General features: G+C 40.9%; 1 protein-coding gene across 5 annotated transcripts in view; it reads right to left on the minus strand.

The window, feature by feature from the left end:
- Positions 1 to 16,143, minus strand: part of SLC38A1 (solute carrier family 38 member 1) — a 44,221-nt gene that overhangs the window by 23,944 nt on the left and 4,134 nt on the right. For 2 of the 5 annotated variants that reach the window (XR_011139479.1, XM_068933973.1), the window contains exons 2-5: positions 11,583 to 11,672; positions 11,068 to 11,280; positions 3,811 to 3,886; positions 3,102 to 3,217 (exon numbers count right to left, since the gene is read on the minus strand). Coding sequence is in view for 3 of the 5 variants with exons in the window: in XM_068933973.1 (XP_068790074.1) it covers positions 3,102 to 3,217; positions 3,811 to 3,886; positions 11,068 to 11,186 (311 nt within the window). In the remaining 2 variants the exon portion in view is untranslated. The remainder of the gene's footprint in view (positions 1 to 3,101; positions 3,218 to 3,810; positions 3,887 to 11,067; positions 11,281 to 11,582; positions 11,673 to 16,143) is intronic. The other 3 variants (XR_011139478.1, XM_068933958.1, XM_068933982.1) reach the window with 2 other exon arrangements.

Here is a 16,143-nt window from a genome sequence, read left to right on the forward strand (position 1 = left end):
TTTGTCCCTGTTGCCTCTCGCCCTGTCACTGCGCACCACCGAGAAGAGTCTGGCCCCATCCTCTTGGCAGCCTCCCTTCAGATACCTATATACGTTGATAAGATCCCCCTTAGTCTTCTCTTCTCTAGACTGAACGGGCCCAGCTCTCTCAGCCTTTCCTCATATAAGGGAAGCTCTAGTCCCTTAATCATCTTAGTAGCCCTTTGTTGGAGCGGTGCTTTAGTCTAGCACTGCATCACATCAAAGGCACCTTGCATTTAGGCAGCCCCGATGTCTCCGCAGTGCGATTCAACGCTGCAGTCCTGGGGCTCCAGGGTGGCACCACAGGCAGAGGCAGCTTAGCTGCGGGGAGTGCTCCTGTCACCTGCAGGTGCCTTGATCCAGCGGTAGCCTTCTAAGCCTTTTGTGCCATCTTTCTGCAGCAAGGTTTTCTCTCCTTTTACGAGGAAAGGATGCTTTTATTTGGCCTAGGCTGTAGCTATTAACAATATTAGGGTTGAATTTTGGGTGAGTTCCTACCTCAGTTGTTTGGACTGGAAAGTGTGACACTTCAGTAAGGCACTAAGTTACGCAAATAGTACGGAGAATATATATTCATTGCCATGCTTATTTTGCACGTCCTATGCCAAGAATATAGGATCTGAACTGATCCACAGCCCTGGTAGTGTATGCTTCAGACTGCAGCAGTGCAAAAGTTGTGAGAGTGGAAATCAACCTGCATCTGCTTTGTTAGCGCTTAAAATGCTCCTTTAATTTTTACACCTCTGTTTTCTACTTTTCTACTGCCAATACTGGCAGACAGACTACCTGGACAAAGCAACCTTGAAACACTCCCGAATTATGTAACTTAACAGCAATGAATGTGAGTGCTTTCTCAGGTGCAATAAGCAATTAAATTATTGCTAGGACTCTAATCACTTGTAAAGCAGAAAGGGTTCTAAGATCTACCCGGTGATAGAGACAGCAGAACTATACATTTATTGGAAAAATGTACTGAATCAAAGTGTGGGAAAAATGTAATCCTGATGGACTAGATTTAACTCTGACACTACTGCATAGTAAAAGAATATTTAAAGCAGTTCAGCTTTCAGGCCTAATTACAGACACCACATGAAGAGATCCTGCATCTCCAGGCTTCAAAGGTGAAATCCCTGCTAGCCTGGTCAGTTAGTTCCCGCTAGCTGCCTTATCTTTGATCGCCATAGGCTGATCTAGCTCAAGGCCAACAAGTCTAAAGGCATTATAAAGCTAACAAAACCGCTTATCCACTCTTAAAGCCACACAGTTAGTTAGTTACATTATTCTGTAGAGAATAATGCTGTTATTTACTGCATAACATCGCTATAAAATATTCAACTTTGGCAGTTTTTGGTAAAATTTGCTGGTACAGACCTACACACACACTACTTGCACCAAGAGAAGCCCAGTCACTATCACAGACGTTCAGAAGTTTTCTGGTGTTCAGAATCACTAGTCTGATCTACTTCACTTAAAAGAAGCTACCCTTTCACATCCTTTAAAGCAAACACATTTCACTGAAACTCTCATGAAAATCAGTGTGTTTGCTGAAAGAAAGAGAAGAGGATGGCATTACTTATAGGAAACTAAAGCAGTAAGGAGATCTTGTACGTGCAGTATGATCATCTTTGGTAAAAACTATTTCTTAGCTGAGATATTATCTCATTTCAGAGGAGGTAACAACAAAGCTGAGCAGAGGCAACATTTTACAGTACTTTTTGCAAACACCAAACTGTGTTCTCACAGGTCTGCTTATTAGAACATGGGTGGAGTATCACAGACAGGTTAGACTACTGTCCAGAAATACCCAGCAAAAATGAAATAATTTCAGTCCCTCTTTATAAGAAAGATTAAGTTAAAATTGGGCTCTGTAAATTAGAACCAATCTTCTTTATAGCCTCGCTTGGTTACAACACAATTATGAGACTGCATGTTCTTAACGTAAGTAAGTGGATTAATTCCTTGGATTATTCCAAGATTTAACCCAACCACAGTGAATTATATAGTAGCAGCATAGATGTAGCTACCCTGGCACAAAAGCCCGGCTCTACATACTGCTTTGGCTATCCACTCTGTATTATATGGAACTTCCATTAAATATTTCTCCAAAATCTAAGCAACAGCAAAGCCCTAGACTTTCAGGTTTGCCATTCAAGAAATGACATCTCTTTAGAATTATCCGTAAAGGTTGAACAGTTCTCAAATACTGTAAGTTATTATATTTCCTCCCTCAATGAACATGTATTACTGGAATCTGTGCACAATTCCCAACTGATTTCTTAACAATCACTATTCACAATAAAATGTCTCATACTGCAATCCAAAATAACACAGTATGCTGTCTCTTAGTCATTCCTTGGCACTGTTTCATTTTAAACTATAAAATTCTCCTTTACCAAACGCCTCTTTTTTGGTGGAGTTGAGTACTCTACCTCACATCCTTTTACATACTAAAATCTTGGCTATATTTATATTGGCTTCTAAGGACTCACACATAACAAATTGAAGAAACTGTGGGAGTGAGATGAAAACGTAATATGTAACATATGAACGAGTATAAATACTCTTTTCTCTTGACAAAAAAGGTAGTTATTGTACCAGGCATGATGAAAGCTCTAGAGCTTCTATAAAGCAAATAAGAAGCAGGTACTACCACACCGTAGCTATCACTACTGAATAAAAATGCTATCTCTAATATTTGTGCAGTTTGTAGACGATGGGTAAAATCCTGGCTAGGCTTAGGTCAGTAGTAAATAACATGGACTTAATTTGCTCTACAACTACAATTAGTGGCTTTTCTTTCACAATTTTGAATAAAAAAGCATGTCCGAAGCTTGTAACCAACGTTTTTAATCTTGAAAGCTATACTTGAGCATCTGAGTCCATCTTTAGATAACTAAACAACTGACCTATCCATCAGTTCTCTGAAATCCAAGCTATTTATACAGTTTGGTTACAGTGAAGTAAAAAAGCACTTCACATTTTAAATGGACTATAAATCACCTCACTTGCTTGCAGTGCACGTATTCTTTAAACACAATGAAATTGCACAGAGACCTGCTACTTAGCACACAGATACTTACAAAAAAAGGAGAATTCCTGTGTTGGCCAATGCAAAAGCAAGGCCTAAAATTCCACTGCCCATAATAGCATTGCTGAGATTAAAGACAGACATTCCCAGTGAAGTAGTTCCTGGAATCTGGAGAAATGAAAAATATACATATAAGTAACAGTTTGGAACACAGCAGAGAAATGCATCTGTACTTTGAACTGCAATATTTTTGATGTATCAAACATAAGTAGCTACTGCTACGGAAACAAATCAATAAAGAAGTGCAAGGATTGAAAGAGAAAAGGTGTCACTGAACTTTCTCATAGCTACATTCTGATCACTGTTTATAGACTGTGTAAGCTGACATAAATGGTACAGGCAATATATAAATCATAGTACACTTCCAGTTTGAAAATCCATCTTTCACTATGTTTGTGAAACATCTTAGGCACAATTTATACACTGTAAAGCCATAAGGAACCACCATGACTTCCTGCCTAACAAAGGCAAAGAGGACCTCCCTTGACTGAACTGGACCAAAACGCTTGATTTTTTTGGTGTTTATTTTTATTTGTTTTTTTTTTTTTTTAAAGTGCTGAGCATGAGCAGTTCCTACTGGAACTTGAATTTCAGCTATAATTGTGTGTGTTCAGCACTTCTGAAGACCACATCTAAAGGCTGTGCATATACACAATATATAGTTCATTTTGACAGAGAAAATAACAGCGAGAGCCACTTACATATTCATCACATTTCTTTTTTTCCAGGTGACTGTTTGTAAGACTTCTTCTGCTTTCGCGATCCGAAATAAACTTGCTGAAAGAGGTGAGAGGATTTATTTCCAGCAGGAGTGTTTATAAAATGCAAACACGTTAATTCTATGAGCAGCATGTAATTACAAAATATGCAATGTATAAAAGCTGGATGAGAAAAGAGGTCAAACTCATAACTATTAATGAGCCAGCTCATGCTTCACTTACACGAGCTTACATTGGGCACCAATAAAGGTAACACTAGCACAAGATCAGAATGAATGTATATAGAATGGTACTTCAGGAGATTTAGCAAAGCAAAAGCACTCATTTTGCGAAGCGGAAGACGATGAATTTGCACAGACATTAACAGGGCCCTGTTAACGGACTTATCCAGGTACCCCGCAGAGGTGTGGCCACCACCGGACCTTAGCTACAAAGCTGGCGCCCAGCCACACTGTTCGTTTTCTCGGCGCGCTGCAGCCCTCGCCAGTCACCGAGCCGGAGGGCGTCCAACATCGGGATGAGCCTGTGGGAAGGCGGCTGTAGCACCTGGGTACTGAAACCCTCCAGTTACCACCCGTGAGTTGACCAGGCTAGAGTTAAAAGGAGGAAGAAGTGCTGCCCGCAGCCACCACTGCCTGGGGCCATCCTGAGCTCAACGGCAGGCTCTGTCAAGATACTGGAAGCTCTGGACTACTACTTTTTCATTAGAGGGTCTTTGAAAATCCAAGTATTAAATTCACCAGACTGCGGAATTAAACACTTCTGTGCTGGCAAGCACGGAGTAAAAGCTTTTCCTTCTCGGCAGTCGTTACTTGTGCTTCGTCCTTGAGACGTACCCCTCAGGAACTCGCTGTCGCCAGAGCAAGATTTGCCTCCTGCCTCTGTGTTTCTGCCTCCTTGGCATTTATGACGCTTCTGATCTGGGTTGGTGTTATTTTCTCCCAGATCCTGTCTTCAGCGAATGTTTTAGTTTGCGTTCGCTTGACTTTTCAGCTTTTGAAGGCTTATGCAAAAGCAAGTCCCCGGCACCTTTGTTAATTTACAGACGGTTCTGAGGCCGGGGCTATTGCATCAGCCGCTACATGCACTACCTTCCTAGCCAGCGGCTGTCACCGAGTTTCGGAGACCCTTTTTGCTGCAGATAAATTAAGGTGGCTCTTCTTAAATGAAAACAAACAATAAACTAAACCCTGTGGTTTGTTTTACGTAAAGAACAGCCCTACTGGCCTCTTCCCACAGCTGGGACTGTCCCCTGGCTAGGGACAGACAGGTCACACTCTGACTCAGACTATGTCTTACTTCAACGCAGCCAAGGATATTCAGGCTGGTAATAAGACAGGGAATTCATAAATATAAAGCTCTGTCAAAATTCCTTACTACCCTGGTTCTGACCTAACTACTAGCAATGTATGAGAACAGGGTTTCTAAGTTTATGCCAAATTGATACAGTTGTAATGCTACTGATTCAGTTTCCACAGCTGACACATTGGGCCCTGTGTCTTCAACATTTTTTTCATAAAGTTCCTTGTGCACAGTCTTTAGATATAAAGGCAAACATCCTTAATAGCAAATGTCTTTAGAAGTCTGACCTTTCTCTACTCTGTACTTCCATTTGGAGTTTATCCCTTAAACTTGGAAAAATCTGTCAATAAGTATAGTATTACTGCTGCTTTTGTTGCAAACTTGACTCCTACCCATCAGTCTGCTTTGACTGTCTTCATATAGGTAACAACCACCTACAGATTCCTCCTGTATTTTTTCAACTATTAACTTTAGAAGTTAATTTGCTGCAACACACAGACATCCAGTCCTAAAGGTTTAGCAGTCCTAAAGAAGTCGGAAGGGATGACTGAACCTCCTCCACTGTCGTAAGAAGTGAAAAGCAACCACTTCTATGGTAGACTGATCCAAAATTAACTTTCTGAAGTTCACCGCATAGGTAGCTTACCCTCATGGAATAAAACCTCAAACTGGTCTTCTACAGCTTCAGAGCTTGCATATTTTCTTTTCATTTCTGTTTAAAGCTCATCTCTTGAATATAGGCAGCTGAGTGTGAACAGTTTGAAAAAGACATTCCAGCTCTCTTGTGAAATACCCTGCAGGCAATTTTACAGTCAGGAGCAAAGAGAAGAGTTTTGTCTCCTTTCGATTTTGAAGTGCTGCTGGGAACATCTGTGGACTTTGCCTTCTTCTGTCATTTATGGAGATCCTGTGTCATTTTAGATTTTGTCAGTTACAACAGAAGCAACTAGTCTGTTCCTCTCCTCCCCTTTCTGCTCATTCCAAGTTATTTAGCTCCTGCTTAATAATTACAGAAATAGTAATGTTGTAGATACTATTCTTATTGCTGCTTGGTACTAAAGTTCAATGAAAATTATTGGCAAAGAGTTTACAATGATAAAGACAATACTTGAATCATACTGCTCAAATATGAAGCCACCTTGGAATTTTTAAGCAAAATATTTTTGAGGGGAAAAAATGGCTTCTCCAGAATCAGTGTTTTCTGCACCAACAACTTATTTCTTTCTGGATTGAGCTTGAAAAAACTAATCTGATTTCATAAATTGATCCAAAGTACTGTTTTGAATTAGTCCTACATTAAACTGGATTGGACCTGCTGTCCAGCCTCTCTTCTCCTGTGATAAGCTGGGCTGCTCACCCATGCCACATTTCCCACGTCACACTGCAGATTTTTCTCCATTTCTGCCGTGTGATGTGGACTGAAAGACAAACGTCAGACAAAGGACTGTGGCTTGTATGTGTGAACAGGGCCACCAGCCATCCAAATCATGACTTCTAAGAGGGACATAGCAATGGGCGTAGCTTTTTCAGAGAGTGCCTCCCAGCCACAGGACTGCTTATGCGGAAAGCTCAGCAGCAATGCAGTTGTGGGGTGCACAGGAGACCGCCTGGTCTCGAGGCTGCACTCCAGCTGTGGCCACATTCATTACTGCAGTCAACATAATCTGCAAGTCCAGACGAGAAGGTTGCCTCGGGACCACGCTCAGTAGGTGGTACAGACATGCTGTATGACACCATAAGTTTTCCATAAGTGGAATGTATTACTGAACTAAAAAAAAAAAAAAAACTAAAAACAGAAAAAAGGGGAGGAAGGCAGTCCAGCAAATTCAACAAAAAAATTTTCCCAAGATTTTGCTTTTTATGAACATTAAACTTTTTCATTCCAGGGTATTTTTCTCCTACAATATGAAAGGGAACATATGTTGCAATACTGGAATTTCTAGTTAAACCTTTACATGCATCTGCGCTGTTTAACAGATGTTCTGAGAAACTGGACTATTCACTGTCACAGAATGCTGCATATTTGATCTTTATAAATATGACAGGAAAGAAGTGAAACAATTATTTGCTCCATATTCTCTCAACCCTCACAAGGACTAGAGGCCACTGTGAGAGGTGCTGTAGAAACGCACAATAGGACGGTCCATGTCATTAAAGCTTTGTGACTCCCCGACAAGCATGAAATCCATTTGTGCTGTTGCTGTTGTTGTCTTCATTGCAAACAGTTTATTCATCATCAAAAGACATAACCTGTTCTTGTGTACTTCTGCTTTCTAGTCGCATTTCACATATCACAGCTGAGTATGAAGAGTTTATACTAAACTTCTCAGATATGTTTATAAAAGAACATCCTGGCCAAAAATAATCAGCTCATCCTTGTGATGAGTTCATCCTCATACTTGGCTTACAGAAAATCTGTTAGTCTAATTCTTTTTCTTGTTTCATTTAGTGCAAGGTAGAAAATGAGTCTTATTAGCAAAGTGGCTTTAAAAAGACCATGTTTAACTATGGTTTCAGAATTAAATTTATTAAAGGACTTACTTATATGAGAAATGTCTCATAAAGGTGCTGAGTTAACCATTTTGCTTAAAACCATTTAGCTATCTCAGATATATTTAAACATAATTAACTTAAAGTGGTATTTGACAATGCCTTAAACATTTGTTAGCGAAATCTAGTTTTGCCAAGATGACAGACCTCTATCCTTAGGCATCTTCCTAAACTGAGCTGTAGCTTGAGCAACAGCAAAGATTTCCAAGGCAAGCAGGAACAAGAAATGTAAAAGAAATTTTGGTCTCGCTTACACTGGGAAACTTCTACCACATTTGGGTATACCTACAAACAGCCTTGTTAGCTGAACAAGGATTGCTGCTAATCTACCAGCAGCTGTAAACCAAGACAAACATTCAGTATCATGCTAGCTGCTGGCTGAGAGTTTAATCACTGTTATACATATAAATTTGATGATGACCAGCTGAACAGATTTTGTCCTGTCACGCAAAGCAGTAGGTCATCTAAACACTGGTTTACAGTCATGCTCAGAGATAGCAAAGTTGTATACCCAGGATACCTAGTTAACAGCACACCAAGACGGGGATGTCTGGATTTGATGCAAGTTTCTTCTTCACTTCCAGAAGAAATTTAACATTTGCATATACAAAGAGAACCCCTTCCCAATATAATTGACCCAAACCAACACTCCCTCCCAGTGGTATATATAACCTTATATATAGGCCTACATACAGGCTGGAAATCCAAAAGAAACTAGAAAATTTTTTTCCCTAAGATCTGGAAATGTTTGAGCTTTAAACACAGGCCTGGAATCAGCTCCTCACTGGTATATCTTCCCCAAAAGACCCTTAAAACCTCTGACTTGCATTGAACATGGTAAACTATGTACTGGGAAAAGAAACAGGTTTAAAATTGAAACAGTGCAAAATCAGACAAGTTGAAACAACTAAAAAAAGTTAGTTGAAAATTACAGATCTAATCTAAAGCTCAAGTGAAATCAACAAAAAAAGTCCCACTGCTTTTAACAGACTGTGGAGTTTCACTAGCCTTACACCATGTGTCAGACAGCACAAAAAATGCTCTTTCGTGCACCGACTAACCTCTTATTCCTCAGAGAGAGAGCATTCACCAAAATAGTCCCAGAAAGAGAATGACTATATCCTTTCAGGTAGTGTTTGGGCACGGGAGCAGAACAGGGTCTACCTGTCTGCTCATTGCCCTTGCGGGCATTGAGGCACTCACACATGCTGGATGAGAGCTTGCACGGGCACGAAGGGTCCTTTGGCTCCGGCTGCAAGGGAAGCTGTGCTGGTGCCAACGTGCTGCCGCCCAGGCAGGCCACAGCTGGTAAAAACAGCCTTGAAACTCTTGGTTTTAAGGTGGATATCAATGTGAATGCATTGCACATTTAGGACAAAATACTACTACCTAGTAGGCATGAGTGAGTAGCTATCTAGTGAGCGGCCCAGCAGGCAGACGATAGATAACCTTAACAGGCTACTTCCTATAACCAAGAGATGCTTCGCAAAGGAAAAAGAATCGCCCAGAAGGGAATGGAAATTGTGGAACGCTTCTGTCTACCCTAACAGCCAAAAAAGTAATTAGAAATCCTGTCACAGTTTCTGACACTCTTCCTCACCCACTTTTCTTCTTGCTTTTGCAGGTAGGGTACTGGGACATCTCCACGCTCACCATGCACTAACTCCTCAATGCACACCTTGACTGTCAAAGATTAAGCATATATGGCGCTCTCCTTCCCTACCCTCCACAAACATTCACTGAAAAATGAAGCACTACCAAGGTTTTGCCCCATAACAGCTACTTGTGGCAGGGGCCAGAGTCGCCGAGGCACAGCCAGCCCAGCCCAGCCGCTCCTTCTCCTGTCATGGGTACAAATCCTCGCCCGGCTCAGGGGAGCGCGCTTCCCGCTACCGCTTCCTAAACTCCTCACCTTATGAAGTGAACCAGTAGAAAAGCCAGCAGGTTCATATTTTGTTTTGGCAAAGTTGGAGGTCTTTCTTGTCAATCATTATTTATTCTTTTATTTCATTTGTTTCATTTATTTATTTATTTTTACAGAAGTGGCTGGTGTTTCATGTTGGCACTTTCCATCAAAGAAGTTGCATCAGAAAATTCCTGCCCAGTTCTAATCTTCATCAGTGCAGCTGCAGTGCGGTCACATTACTAAATCTCGCAGCTGGTAACTGCCCCAGGACTTCCCCTTAACAGAGCGTGACCTGCCCGGCGGTGCAGGGCCCAGGAGCGCCAGGCAGCCTGCAGCTGCTCGGCCCCTGCCACAGAACTGCACCCTTGCTTGCGAAAAAAATGCTCAGAATTGCATTTTTACACTAGAAGCTGCGTTTCACTGAGTAGCCAGAAGCCCACCGAAAGCTGCTGCCAAAAGGAAGAAAGGGCAAGAGGAAAGGGTTGGTTCAGGTTTTTAAAGATCACAAACACTGGCAGTAGCAGTCCACAGCGCTGCAGTAAATAAACAGGATTATGTGCAGGCACTGGCTTCCTTACTAGCACAAGTACCTGGATCCCTGAACAGAAACCTTCATACTCCACCTCCGTTTGCAATATTTGAACAGGAAGTTTGATAGGAAAACAGCTTCTTGTTTTAGAGCTCACAGAAGGCAAACGCTGAACATCAGCAGGTCTTTGCTATAAACATGACACAGTCCCACACCTGTTGGACACTGCTAGCTGACAGAAAGGCTGGAAGGACTGCTGTAATGCGAGACAGGTTGTTCTTAAAATTAACAAAAAGCTCATAGAAAGAGAAAGCAAGTCAACGGTCTATTATTTACAAGCACATACTGATTTTTACTGAAACTGACAAATAGAGGTATTTTTGAAATGTGACCTCAGTTAGGTAAAGTTTCTCCTTCAGCAGCTTCTTGCTTGCATTGTCTTCGAGAGCAACGGCCACGGCACAGGTTATCTCGCTGGCTTGCGAATGTGGCCTGGAACAACTTCTCCTGCCAGCAACGCAAGCTGTGAATTCCCTGAAGCTTGGAATACACGGCTGCGGCCAGGCGAGTCAAAACCGTAATACTAGAGGTCAAAGGTCAACAAAGTGATTTGTCCAAAATTATTCTGTTGGTCTAATTGTATTTATTATTATTACTTCTTTCCTGTATGTAAACAGACATTTCAAAATGTTGGCTTTTTCCTACGTTATATGTTTGTGCACTGTATTAGACTAATTTGAAAGATTCAAAATGATGAATAAATTGCCACTCTGTTTGCTTTATCTGCTGTTGCAGCCTATGCCCAACAGATGTCACATATGAAATTCAAATTACATCTTCAAATGGAGCATGACTTAGTAATGAATAATTCAATACATATACTGAAAATTAGAATGCTGTTTTTAAATAGCGTGTTTCTTAGCAATGGCGGCGTCAGTGGAAAAATACTCACCTATTTATCTGGCCATTTTCCACCTCTGTGAAATCATTTGAATCATTGCTGATGTTATCATCTTCAGGAACAGTCATATTCTGCAATTCAGTCAGTTCTAATCCAGCTTTGAAAGGCATCCTGGGTGAGGAACTGTACGTAGCCAAGAGTCTATCCAAATATTAGTGTTTGGTTGGTATCTTGCAAGTAAACTGCAGCCACAACGTGAGCAATCTAAATAAAACACAAGGGAAAAAAAAAACAAGATGTATACCACCAACAGTAGACAATATCACCAGAAGAATACAGTGAAACCTGGACAGCAGAGACCATCTTTACCAACCAATTTGTATTTTTAGAGGCACTTCAGGTGAATGAATGCTTTGCAGAAGAGTGGTAACTTTATACTCCATAATTAGATGAACTTCACTAACCAGGCAAATTTACTCAGTTGCACAACTAATTGCTGAAGATGGTACTTATATTTATAAACTAGTGAGCAAACCAATAATATTTCAGGAAAAAAGGTTAATCACCGTAATTAAAGAATAAAAATGTTTTGCTTGCCCAAGTCCCAGTTAGTTGTTTGCTGTTCATCCTCTGTATGTTCTCCATGCTGCTTCTCACTAAAAAAAAAATAAAATAAAATAAAATGCCCTCTCATAATTTTCATACCTTGTGTCCCTGCTAAGGACACACTTGCTGCTAAGTGTAGGGAGCAGCGGGATACAATTATTCCAGGATTCTGTTCTACTAACATCTGTATTCCTGACATTTGAATTGGTTAAGATTAATCAGACATAAAGCACCCTCTGTAAATTCTCTTTGCCGAAACACTCATTCTGAGCAAGGGCAGAAACAGACAAAAACAAATCCCTAAACTCATGGAACATATGAAGAAAAAATAACGTGTATCTTGTATCCAGCAAGCATTGCCTAGAGATCAGCTGGTCTCTCCACTGCCGGACGTGTTGTGCAAAAGCACCTAGAGTAACACCAAGGTAGATAGGACAAATCTGGTCCAGTGCCATATTTCCTCATTGAAAACGCAAATCAACTGAAAGACCGCTATTTTCCCAGCTGAACTTCAACTACGACGTAACATGGGGGCCACAGGATGTTATTTAGAAACGAGCTCCTACAGCACAACCCTCTTAATTCCCGTTCTGTGAACGAATTTTCTGCAGTAATGCCAAAGAGGTATTCGCCATTCACCCTGGGGTACTTTATGAATGCCCACACATCAGATTCATTTGGGGACATTATCAGATTGTCAGAGCTACCTCAAAACCACGAAAATACTCCTGTACAACGAAAGCAAGAGTATCCCCATCTTTTACAGGGCCTCAAGGAAACAGGGCAGGCCTTAGTTCACTTCTTGTTCAGTTATGACAGCTGCTTGTTTCATATGAATTTTACAGGACCCAATATTTCTGGCTTATGCTACATCCTCGCCACATATAAAAGGGATTTGTAAAAATAACATTTTCGCTGTAAATAGTTTCTCAGAAATTTAATTTTGTCTTGCAGTTTACATTGTCTTAAAAAATTGTCTTTCTCCACGTATCCCAGTGTGTCCAAATTTAAGGTATAAATTTAAAGGTTAGCCTAAAACACTTACGATAAGGTAGAATCTGCTCATTTCTACAGAAGGAGCCACTATACAACGAGTTACACGGGCGGACAGCACGGGGAGGCAGATCTGGCGAGAGGAAGGTGCTGTGGGATGTGAATTTGGTCCTTTGCAACTCACCTACACAAGAGTTTTTAACTACAGGTACTAGGAGGGCAAACATCTGGGTATTAAAATGTTGGCATAAGAAAAAAACGGATTTAAACTGCTGATAAATAAATACAGACTGGTATGTAGAAGGTGGTTTTAGCAGTGGCACTCTGGAACAGTCTTCCCAGAAGCAGCAGGGATAAAATAGTCTACCTGTTTTGAAAGAGAAACTTGATCTTTTTATAAAAGGATAAAGCCACAGGAGAGAGCGACTGCTGAGGTGGCGCGCTGAATTCTGAAGCTTCTTGTGACCCTGCGTTCCTAAAATAAAACAATTCTTTAACAGAAGTGACAATGTCTGCACAGAGATTGGCATCCACGGAAATTTTAAACATAACATAAAATGAGCACCGCAACTTTCCCTTTGGGTACAGTTTTGCATCTTAGTACCCCAAGAGGATTTTCAGAATTGCCTCGACATTGCCTGCGCTTAATAAATTCCACATAAAGTGTTCCAAAAATAAGTGCTGAAATTAGCACTTTCATGAGGTAAACAATGTGCTGGAGAGCAGACTTCACAGCCCACTGACATGAAGCTCCTACTTCTCATTTCTGCTGGTGTCTAGCTGAAATGCTGTAAGGCCGGACTAACAGGAAAACAGTTCACTGACTTATTTGCAAGGAATCTTTACAATGCAAAAGTACCAATATTTTTTGTTTTTACTAAAACTCCAATTCTATGAAAAACTGAATGAAGACAGAGCAAAATCTTAGTGCAATCGATGTTGGCCGGAGTGCGAGCAATAATTTCAGCAGATTCAAGACTTAAAACAGATTAGCTACTTCTGCAGCAGCAGGAAGACAGGCGACATCTTTCAATGTATATCAGGTTCTTCCTAGGCTTAGTGATCTACTTAAAAAAAAAATCCCCAAAACCAAAAAAAAAAAGAAAAACCAAAACATCCTGAAACAAAAAAACTGTTGAGTGAAATAACGCATTGCGTTTCCAAGTCTGAGAAAACCTGGTCTCAGCGCCAAAACACTAGGAGAAAAACAGAGAAATATGGGGCTGGCGACTGAAACGCTAGCTGTGATAGCTTTAACTCATTGCAAGAGTTCTCCAGCTCACTGGAGAAGGATAACCACCTCATCCTTAGCATCTCCATCTGTAAAATTAAGGTGATAATAGTGATAATAACACTCAGTTTGTAAAGCACTCGCCTTAGCGCTGAAAGGTGTGATATGTGAGATACTCAGAAAAAACAAACTAAGCAAAACTCTCCATTTTTGCCAAAATGACTTTACTGTGGATATGCACAGTGTAACGTCTTTATCGGAGCTAATCACTCCAGGCTCTCTTCACGTTCAGTGAAGTATGAAGGTGGTCACAAGATTTCCCCCCCCAGAATGCCTATTTTAAATGTCTACTTATGGATGTGACAAATCGCACGCAGATTCTAAATAAAGTCTGCAACCCCTAAGAGCAGGATTCACCTCAACCAGCTTTATTCTCTGAAAGTTGTGTTCATCATCTGAACCCCACTGCTGGGAGAGAAGAGAGTCTGGCCCTGCCAGACTACTTCACCCCAGCCCAGGGGAGGTGTTTGTAAGCACGCTGAACGGCTCTCTGCAAATGTAGCGTTCTTCTTGTCAAAGCGACTTTGACTGGAAACCTTACACTGAGATAGCCGAGTTAAACGAGTCTTAACCTCAAGCGTCAACGTCACTAAAAATGAGGAGAGAAAAAAAAAAGTTTCAGCTAATGAAATTCTCCGTAGGTTGATTTGGAGCTATACTGGAAGAAGCACGATAGTATTTGTATTTAAGGCCTTTTCATTCACGAAACGTCATAGAGCAAATTCAAATAAAAATGCTATTTTGGCAAAAATACCAAGACTGAGCTTGATTCTTAATTGACTCTGAAAGGCAATAAAAAACCATCTGACCAGTGAGGGTAGCAATCCCAATCAATGCCAGTCACTGGGCTCACTTACCCTGCCACCTTCAACGCCCTCCCCACAAAAGGAAAGCAATATCCAGATACCGGCAATCAAACCTCTCTCTCCCCAGACATACACAAAGTAAATCTACGACAAGAAATATGAATTCTGCTCTTACTTGGAACTTTTCCACTGAGACAGACAAACACTGCATGAATCACCTCGAGAAAAACCAGGAAAGAACTAATGCCACATTTGAAGGAACGTCAAAGATCTGTGTTTTGTAGCTGAGCTGGGCCCTCAGTTTAGTAGAAAAAGCACTCCACTAGGCTAGAAGCTTGCCTTTGTCTTTAGACATCCCATGACATGTCTTGTAAAACCTATTTTAGATAATTTATTTATCATGCGCTGCCTGCAAAATAACACCACTGCCTTAAAATTATGAGAAAGATAACAATTGGTCACAGACTCCATATGAAGGACTGTGAGATGACACAAGAGGATAAAATGAATTTATTTTTCTCAAGGACTTTGAGACCTTCACAGGCCATTAAAACATATTTTCAAGAACTGGGGTCTTTTTCTCTAATGTCTTCTGAAACATTCTCCCCCGCCCCCAATCTCTGCAACCCCAGTTTTCTGGACTATCAAAGCATCACAACAGCAGTAGCGGGCTTGAAAAGTTTGTGTATTTGGAAAATGTGGAGACTCTAACTTTATTTCTTCTCCTGGCTTAAGCAGGAATCCTTTCCAGGCAATACCCAGAAGAGGTGTAATTCCAGAAAACTCTTCACTAGAAGTCGCATTTCTTTGTGATTTCTTTTTTTGCACGCTTTGATTCAGTCGCATCACTTCTGGAGGTAACGGTGATGGCATGATTCACAGGGGTTTTTTTTATATCCTGGAAATGACTTAATTCAAAAGTATGACCTTAGATGCATGCCTGCGCCAAAGTTGACCAAGTACCTAAGAGGTGCTTGGAGGCAGCAGTGAGTTTCGATGCCATTTTACCCCTTTCTAGGCACGGGTGTTTGTCACATGACCTTGCACACTCACTGTGTGCTTCCTTCATTGCGTTTCCTGCAGTCAAACGGTCTTGTAGTTTCGTGATGCACTTATCCAAGACACACTAAGCAATTTTAACTATAGACTTCAAGATAATTTAGTTAAAAGCTGAAATATAACTCAACTTCCTCTTCAAATGGAGTTCTGCCAAGAACTCCTCTCGGTAGGTTGCAAGTCATCAGGATCCAGTGCTTGAGTTTCACGCCAGCTGTTTTATTCCTGCAAAGACTGCGATGTGATTTGTCTTTCTTTCTTCATATTTTGGTATGTTCCTTCAAACAGCAGCAATGTGACCAGTATAATGAAACATTGAGCCTGAAACTCTGTGTATGAACTACTCACGTAAATGATAAAAAAGTAATAATAGGT

The sequence above is a fragment of the Struthio camelus genome, chromosome 1 (assembly GCF_040807025.1).
Source record: "Struthio camelus isolate bStrCam1 chromosome 1, bStrCam1.hap1, whole genome shotgun sequence".
NCBI lineage: Eukaryota > Metazoa > Chordata > Aves > Struthioniformes > Struthionidae > Struthio > Struthio camelus.